Here is a 9,917-nt window from a genome sequence, read left to right on the forward strand (position 1 = left end):
AATCTTGAGTGAGGCATGATCCAGAAGCGATCACATTGCCCTGTGGGATTCATAGCCCCTTTAATGTGTTCAATTAAATATAGAAATAAATCCAAATAGGTCATTTTTCAGTGGTCCAGGGGTTTGAACCCAGGGCCTTGCACTTGATAGACAAGCATTCTACAAATTAATTTAATTTAATTTTTTTATTTTGAAGTGGGTACTTGATAAGCCTAGGCTAGCCTTGAACTCACTCTGTAGTCCAGGAAGGCTTTGGATGTGCAATCCTCCTGCCTCAGGTTTGGGGATAAGGCTTATGCCATCAGGCCCAGTAATTCTTGATGTGTTAGAGAATTCTTCGTTCATTTTAAATGTCCAGGTCCCGTCACATGATATGTTACCTGACATCAGTGTCCAGATTTGTGGTTGGGTTTACACTACAGTTGGTCTCAAATAATCCTAACTTTCAAAAAAAAATGTTACATATACTAGTATTTTTGGTGCCTTTTGAAGGAAGCATTGTTTGAATAGAAGCCCCAATGGGGAGGAGTCGTAGGGAAACTGAGTCTGAACCCTGGTTACATGGCAGAATGGTCGGGCTGCATTCATTCAGTAGGGACCCATCACTGGCCATAAAGGACTGGGGTTTTTCTATTTGCATTCTATGTGTATATTTATTTACTTTTGTGATTGTAGGAGAAAGAAGAATAAGAAAATCGCACTATTCTTGTGCTATGGGTTGGAGAGACACCATGCGACCTGCTTAGCAAGTAACCACTGCCCATGGATAATCAACCTGAAAAAGGCTTTGTTTTCCCAGATTGCTCCTATCTACGCCTCATCAGCGCCCTCCTCTTGCTGGGAGGGAGGCCCCCTCAGCAATATCTCAGTCCAATTCTATCGCTTCCCATCGCTTTTGTATATGGCAACCGATGGCTTTAATCGGGTGTACACTGCGCTGTGTATTTAAAATACTCTTTCACAGTTACCCTAAGTCCTTGTATCCTGCCTCAGGGAAGTCTGGGGTCTGGTGTCTCGGGGTAGAGTGTGGGGAGGGGCACCCCGCCTCAGGGAAGTCTGGGGTCTGGTGTCTCGGGGTAGAGTGTGGGGAGGGGCACCCTGCCTCAGGGAAGTCTGGGGTCCAGGTGTCTTTGGGTAGAGTGTGGGTAGGGGCACCCCGCCTCAGGGAAGTCTGGGGTCCAGGTGTCTCGGGGTAGAGTGTGGGGAGGGGTCTGCTCTCTCACCCTGCTGCCTCTGTCTTTGCAGCATCTGCTTGCTTTTGTTGGTATAGAACGGGGTAGAAAAAGGAAAGTGATATATCCTTCCTTCCGGCTGAATTCCCCTCACACAGCAGCCACCTCTGGTCTTCAGAGCTTCTTTGTCGGTGGAAGCTGTAGAGCAGGTCCAAGGATCCATGGCTCCATCTCCTGGTTCTCAGAAGGACTGGCCTTGAGGGTCCCTCTTAAGTTCTGTGCCTTGGGAGATGGAGATCCGGATCAACTCCCTTCTCCCTCTCAGGCCTCACCTCAGCAGTCAGTCAGTCATCCCCAGCCTTGCACCAAACCGGCCAGAGGACTCCAAGGCACTCTTCCACTGCTCATCCTCCCTTCCCACAATGCTCCTGGTTTTCACCATCCAATTCTGATTCTCTTCTGACTTTCTCAGTTCTCTTAGTGTCATGCATTACACATACACTGTAGTAGACCACACACACACTCACACACACACACAGTCACTCACACACACAGTCACTCACACACACACACACACTCACACACACACTCATACACACACACACACTCACTCATACACACTCACTCACACACACACAGTGACCAAATACTTTCATGAAGGAGCGACTTAAAAAGGCCTGGAGATTTCAGGGTATAGTCCTTGGCTCTGCTCATTCTGGCCCATGGTGAGGCAGCTCATCATGGCAGCGAGAATATGTGGTGGGAGAGGTTCTTTTTGCCTCCTGGCTGCCAGGAGACAGGAAGTGAGGACAGGGCTGTACATCAGAGAGAACTGTCACAGGCACACACATCCCCAGGGACCTTCTTCCTACACCCAGGCCCACCCTCTTAGAGTTGTCAGAATCTCCCAAATAGTGACACCAAGCCTTGAACACTTGAGCCAAGTGTGTGTGAGAGGTGTGTGTTCATAATCACAACACAAGCAGCACACACACACACAGACAGATAGATGATAGATAGATAGATAGATAGATAGATAGACAGACAGACAGACTGATAGATGTTAGAGACATAGAGACAAAGAAGAGACAAAGCAGAAACACAGACATTAGCAGGAAGTATCTCATCTGACATTGTTCAGGATTGCCAGGGTGTGTCAATAATAAGAAAGTGTTTTTGTAGTTTTATTGTTGATGGCGAGTTAGTCAGAGAAAATGACTCCCGTATGACTTGCACAGGGACATCCTGCCCTGTCTTTGCTGTGTCCCTGCATCTGTCAGAAACATATCCAGGAGTCATTATCTTCGACTGCCCCATGGCTTCCTCTCTAGCAGTGGTGCCGTTGGAAGGCGCCATTTAAGGGATGCTCTTGTTGCTTTCATGGCGGGCAGTGTTGGGAGGATCTCCTACATTTGTCTCTTTATCCTAGCTCCCTCAGCTCTTACACTGGATGCCTACTGGGTGTGCTGCATGTGTCTCCTCAGGGTACCTTGGTTTTCAGGCATCTGGCCAAGGGTAGAATGGTCTCTCTTCCCTTGCATTAGCCAAAACAAAACCAGGAACTTTCTCTAGGAACCCACAGTTAAAAAAAAATTAATAAAATATATATATATGTATATATATACATATACATATATATCACATGACTAAATGAAAACTGCAGACACTCAAAACAAACACTTGTTCAATGAATGAATACACACATGAGCATCCAGTCATACATAGCTAATGATGAATGGATTGGATGGTGCCATTTAAGGGATGCTATTCTTACTGATTTTGTGATAGACAGACAATATTGGAGATACCAGCCCATTTCCATCACCACTGTCTTGGAAGAGCCCTCACCCTTGCTGAAGGGAGACAATATGATGATACTTATGTTACAAGGATATGAATATTCCCCAGCCAGTGGGGACACATGGGCCAACCACACTGTGCTGGATGATTTTATTTCAACAAGACACAAGCTATAGTCATCTGAGAAAAGAGAACCTTGATTGAGAAAATGCCTTCATACAATTGGGCTGCAGGCAAGCCTGAAAGGCATTTTTAAAATTTGATTGATGGGGGAAGGCCTGATCCATTGTGCTGGGGCTGTTCCTGGGCTGGTAGTCCTGGGTTCTATAAGAAAGCAGGCTGAACAAGCCAGGAGGAGCAAGCCAGGAAACAGCATCCATCCTCCATGGCCTCTGCATCAGCTCCTGCCTCCAGGTTCCTGTTCTGTTTAAGTCCCTGTCCTGGCTTCCTTCACTGATGGACTTCAAATTAGAAGTGTAAGCCGAATAAATCCTTTTCTCCCCAAGATGTTTTTGGTCATGGGGTTTCATCAAAGCAATAGTCACCCTAACTAAAACACTCACCCAATCAAATTATCCTCAGAAGATATAATTAGAAGTCTGATAGCCTGAGCTAGGCAGCTACAGAAAGTAAAAGTCAAGTGTCACAATTTGGAACAATGACCCCCATTTTTGCCATATTCAAGATGGTTACACAGGCAAGGAGGGATGAAGGGAGCCATGTGGGGTCATTCCTTAAGGTTTCTCACTCCCACAGTAGACTGTATTTGACATCTAAGAGACCTTTCAATCCTTTCTTTTTTTCTTTAGTGGCAAGTGTGTATACATGTTTATGTGGGTGCCTGTGTATTTATGCTAATGCTAATGTATATGTATAATGCATATGGAGTCCAGAGTTCAATGTTGGGTCTTCCTTAATTACTCTCCTCATTATTTTCTTATTGTTTAGGACAAGTCTCACATCAAACCTAGAGCTTACCAATTTGACTAGACTGGCTGGCCAGCAAGGCTCAGAGATCCTTCTGTCTCCGTCTCTTCCTTCATTGGGATTACAGAGGCATGCCACCACACCTGGCTGTTTCACATGCATTCTGAGGGTTGAACTTGGGTTTTCAATAGACTGAGCCTTCTTCCTAGCCCATAGGTCCTTAAAAGCAAAAGCAAACACAAGCACAGAACTCTGAATTTGGACTGGTCTGGGTTCCAGCCTCCCCTGCAATGTAAACCACAGCCCGTTTCTTCTCTTTAACCTGACACCCTTCCACATCCATATGGAGAAGAGAGCATAGGTGTGTGGCAGACAGAAGCCAAGCACACCAGCAAACCAGAAAAGGAATAGCCCTAGATGTCTGTAAAGATGGAACTTTGAGCAGTCAATGAAGGAAATGGGAAGGAGGAGGAAGAAGAGCCAGAAAAGATCAATGAAGCAAGAGTCAGCAAAATATCACACAGTGTATCCTGTGGATCAAAATACTGCAGCAAGCCCCAAGTGCAAATTTGTCAAAGAGAATGACAGAAAAGATTAATTATTGTTCAAATTAATGGCTCTTCTGATCACAGTTGGCAAGAAATTGTTGCCTCTGGAAATAGGCATGATTGGGGGAACAGCGGGAAGTAGCCAGACTCTTACCAAACATGACCCTGTTTATTATGGGTTTCACCAGCTGGGCATGGTGCACGGCCACCTTCACTGTGTCCATCATCTTTGTGTCTGCTTTATATCACAGAGGAATTCCTGCCCACTTCAGTGCATGATTCGACTGACAGAAGAAAAATGCCAAGGGTGATAATAACAGTAATTCTTCCCAGGTCCTGTACCCTTCACAGTATCCTCTGTACACACGTGAGATCTTGACAGATCCTTGACAATACTGGAAGAGTTGGTTTAAACCTGTTTGGTGAAGAAGCCATGACATGAAGAGAATTGAGCTAGGACATCCATGGTCACCAGTTTGGTGTGAAAGGTCAGAGTCCCTAATAAAGGACTAAGAGTGCAAATCATGTATGCCCCATCCCCCACGCTCTGGTCTCAGAGCAAAAGAAATGCTTAGAAGAGGGATGATACACAGAAACGTTCTTCGAGGGGACATGCCATCATCACAAAAGAGAAGTATCCATCAACCAGAGTAGGGACAAAGAGCTATGGCTGCTCAGGGACAAGCAAACATTTCTTGTCACTGTGGGAGTGTTAGAATTCTTGATCACAAACTTTAACCACAAAGAGAACGCTTCCCTTTTTCCTAAAAAACTAAGTTGGGTCCCTGGGACTGAAGCAACTTAAGGGAGAAGAGGATTTTATTGGCTCACAGGTTCAGGATATAGAGTCCATCCTTGTGGGGAAGCCGTGGTGGGTGAAGAAGCTTGGTCCGTACTGGCGGGAGGGTGAGGTGGCGGGAACCCGAAGTAGCTGATTACAGTGTATTGGTGCAGCAAGAGTCAGCGAGCTTGGAAGTGGGGCTAGGCTATATATAGTCCTCAAGGCCTACGCCAATAACCCATGTCTGATAGCTAGGCCCTAGATCCCAAAGGCTTTACAACCTCCCAAAACAGCTACCCCAGTTACCAACTGGGGTCCAAATATCCAAATAGATGAGCTGATCCAAAACAGTTCAGACTCAAACCATAACCATTACTAAACTTCAGAACAGGACACAGAGAGAGCGTGAAAACATGCCTAAGCTATGAACAGAGAGGATGTACACTTTCAAAAAGGACAGGCCACGAGGAAGGACCTTACCAATAGTCAGTCTTTCTTACAAACCAGCAGATGCATCCCTAATCTCTTCAATGCTGTCTGCATCTCCTGGTTCCTGAGGGTGTAGATCATGGGGTTGAGCATGGGCGTCATGACTGTGTGGCTGATGGACACAGCCTTGTCCATGGGGAAGGGAGTGAAGGGCCGGGCATACAGGTAAATGCTTGGAATGAAGATCATAGACACCACGATGATGTGGGTGGTGCAGGTGGAAGCCGCCTTCCTCCTGGCCTCTCCTGAGTGCGACCTCAGCATCACCAGGATGACCAAGTAGGAGATGAGAAGGAGAAAGAACCAAATGACATCCAGCATCCCACTGTTAAAGATCATGAGGTACTCCAGGAGGGAGGTGTCCATGCAGGCGAGTCTCAGCACTTGGGGGACATCACAGTAGAAGTTGTCCAGGACATTGGGGCCACAGAAGGGCAGTGGCAGCATCAGCGACAGCTGGACAATGGAATGGACAAAGCCCACAATCCATGCTGTCACCACCAGTACCACACAGTGCTGAGTGTTCATGATGGTGACATAGTGGAGGGGCCGGGAGATGGCCACGAGGCGATCATAAGCCATCACTGAGAGGAAGAAGACCATGGCCCCTCCCAGAAAGTGGAAGAAGAAGACCTGGGCCATGCAGCCTCGGTAAGAGATGGTCTTCCTCTCAGAGAGAAAGTCCATCAGCATCTTGGGGGCAGTGACTGAGGAGAAGCAGAGGTCTAAGACAGCAAGATTGCGGAGCAGGAAGTACATAGGTGTGTGGAGCCTGGAGTCTGAGGTCACTGTGACTATGATGAGGAGGTTTCCCACCACAGTTGTGCTATAGACAAACAAGAACACCAGAAACAAAAACAGCTGAAGTTCCCAGCTCTCTGAGAACCCCAGGAAGATGAACTCTGACACCCAGGTGAGGTTCCCTGGTTCCATGGTATCTTGTGGACACACTTACAGGAAATGGCTGACGGATACAAATGCATGAAGTGACTCCTTGCCCTTTGAGTATGCAGGGATTCAGACTGAATTGTTCAAGTCTGTAAGAAGCACATCCTCATGTGACAACCCTGATACCACCTGCCTCGTCTCTAAAGAGTTGACAAGTGAGTTCTGGAACATACATTCACGAGTTATCTTAAAGCTGTCCAGAGAGTATGTATTTTCCCTCCCAAGATCAACAAAGTGATAGGAAGACACTTGAGAGAGAGAGAGAGAGAGAGAGAGAGAGAGAGAGAGAGAGAGAGAGAGAGAGAGAACTTGGTTGAATTTCACATGTTCTTTGTCTCCCCAGAGTTAACCAGGAGTAACTAGCTTATTTCCTTGGGATTTTGGCTCCAGCATGTGCAGCTGGGAATTTAAAAAAAGGCTTTCTTTCCTGAGTTTTCTGCTGGGTTGAGTAGAATGATACATTTGAAATTCCTACAAGTGGTGCCTGAGTTAAGCAATAACCACTGCCCTCTGTGTGACTCAGCCTAGTTCTCCCCCCATCCCAGTCTTTAGATTTTTGTGCTTGTTTTCTCACGGCATTTACAACATCAAAATATTAACAGACTTTTCTGTGTCTATGTTTTTACTGTACTAGTCACGAGATCCTGGCAACATAGATTTGGGTCTCAAAATTCATTTGTCCCCAGCAGCGGGGCCTCCCGGTAATGGGCAGTATTTATTCAGGATCTGCTGTGGCTTGCAGAGTGGCTGAATAATTATGGAACATCTGGGTCCTTGTAGAGGAGCCCCTGGACACAGCTGGATATTTGATATGGAGCTGCTCCCACTCCCCAGCACAGGCGCCCCTGCTTGGTGAGGCTCCGCGGGACAGGCGTGTAGACGATGGTGAGACAGAGGTCGAGAGACCCCGGCAATTAAGAGACGGATTGTGCGTTGTTAGAAGGGACACTCAAAACTCTTCTGAGGGGCTGGAGAGATGGCTCAGTGGTTAAGAACGCTGACTGCTCTTCCAAAGGACCCAGGTTCAATTCCCAGCACCCACATGGCAGCTCACAACTGTCTGTAACTCCAGTTCCATGGAACCCGACACTTATGGCAAAACATCCATGCACATAATATTAAAAAAAAAAAAAAAAAAAAAAAAACTTCTGAAAGGCTATCAGTTACAAAATATGTTACAAAATCTGAGGGAAAAAAAGGGGGGGGAGTCAGATGCAAAGAAATGGGTAGGGATGAAGTCAAGGGAGACTGCAGGGAGGGGCAGATAATGGAGCAGGAGAAGGACCAGAAAATGGCAGAAAGAGTGGGCGGGGTGGACACAGACAAACGGGTGCACAGAGAGACAGAGACGGAGACAGAGACAGACTGAGGGACTGACCGGGTGAGGGCTCCTAACTCCCCCGTTCAGTCTTACTCTTCACTAATCTCTCTCCGGCCGCTGCAATCTACTAGCTCTGGAGACCGTTATCTTCTCCTCCTCCACTTCCTTGTGTTCACACGCCATCCTCGTTTCACAAAGCTGCCGTCTGAGTAAACGGTCCCTTCCTCAATGTGATCTGACGGTGCTTCCTCTCTACACTCTCCAGAGACTGCCCAGTGCCCACAGCTTAAACCTCCAGCTCTTGGAGGCTGCATATGATGCTCTGTGCACAGAATTAAGGATAGAACATGTTTACACATATACATGCGACTCCCTTTCAGTATTTCTTACAAGGCTATAAATGCCACCCCCATTTACCTTTGCAATCATGTCACTAGGGACCCACCCGCTGTCTAAAGAATTAGTTTCTACATGTGCTGTCTCTGGTTATTTCCATATCACTGATACTAAAAAAAAAAAAAAAAAAAAAAAGTACCTGTGTGAGAGAATAAATTCTTCATTTTTGGAGTTCCAGAAGCACTTTACAAACACCCCATCATGGCACTTAGAATTCTTTCTGTGGCCTCTATTAACTACATTTGAAATCCTGTAACATTGTAAACCTGGCCACAACCAGAGCAACTCTGACTCAGAAGTTGTTTCAACAATGTTAGCTAACTTCTCGAATTAGCAATCAATGAGGTAAGCTTGTTATATGTGGCTATGTGGAGAAGTCTGTATTGATTTGCCTGGAAAATGTGTTTCGTTTTCAGCAGCCTCCCTCTGAATCCTAGGGCCAATTCTATGCTGAGTCCTTTTCACATTTAACCTGGACACCTGCTGTCAACCTCACGTCATCCGCTCCTGCTGCCCCCCCATCCCTTCCCCCACAGTCTCTCACACTTAGACTGATTCTCATCAAGTCTACGTCACTTATTCACTCCCACATATTGGCAGACATTTGCAAAGTCCTTCCAACAGTTGACATGTATGCCGGAGAGCAAATCCCTTTCTCTCCTCACCTTTCCTTCTGCCCAGCAGGACACTTCATGACTGACACCTTCTTGGAGGTCCTTTGCTGAGGCTTCAGTTTTCCAGTCCTTGGCCATCCCTCAAGTGTGCTATCTGTGTGGGACCCTAGAGGCACCGGGAATATCCCAGGGGAAACCTATTGGACAGGGCTCAGGAGGCAGAGCTGGCCTCATTACTAGTGAGGCCTGAGCAGCAATGTGGGACTTGTTAAAAAAAAAAAAAAGTTTCTGTATGTCTCAAAGCACATTCTCTCTGAGAGATCTTCCCTAGGGACCCAAAACACCAAAAACATTGATAATTTTAGAGATTTGTGTGAGGTAATATTTGCTGACCAAGTTCTGAAGGAGAGGGTCTTCAGCAGAAACACACTGGTAATTGAGAAGAATATAGTAATTCTTAACCTTGAGAGGATTGCCTCCATGCTCTGAATTTTCTTATTTGTAAAACTGTTTAATTTTTTAAATTGAATTATATATTTTTATCATTTATGTACACACGTTTGTGTACACACACACATACCATCATATGCAAACACACAGAGATCGAGGACAACTTCCAGAACTCAGCCTTCTTCTATTATGTGGGTTGTCAGGGATTTCAGCAATTGTCTTTACCTGATAAACCATCTTACAGGCCCTAAATGATTTACAATAATAATAATAATAATAATAATAATAATAATAATAATAATATACCCACTGTCAGCTTTCTAACAAGGAATGCTTGTTAAAGTGTGAGGGGGTCACTCAGAAATATTGGGGCAATCTGACTTATTGGAGGTAAGAAGGACTCTCCTTCCCTTTTCATTTGTGATAACACAAGTTCAGAGATTTCTGATGTAAAGTCATCCTGTTCAAATC

At 45.8% G+C, this 9,917-nt stretch overlaps 1 protein-coding gene across 1 annotated transcript; it reads right to left on the reverse strand.

Moving 5' to 3' along the window:
* Positions 1 to 5,714: 5,714 nt before the first annotated feature.
* On the reverse strand, positions 5,715 to 6,650 carry LOC114699234 (olfactory receptor 4D2-like). The gene has a single exon (XM_028878189.1). It carries the CDS (start codon positions 6,648 to 6,650, stop codon positions 5,715 to 5,717), a length of 936 nt encoding a protein of 311 aa, XP_028734022.1.
* Positions 6,651 to 9,917: the final 3,267 nt, after the last annotated feature.

Source organism: Peromyscus leucopus, chromosome 8b (assembly GCF_004664715.2).
Source record: "Peromyscus leucopus breed LL Stock chromosome 8b, UCI_PerLeu_2.1, whole genome shotgun sequence".
NCBI lineage: Eukaryota > Metazoa > Chordata > Mammalia > Rodentia > Cricetidae > Peromyscus > Peromyscus leucopus.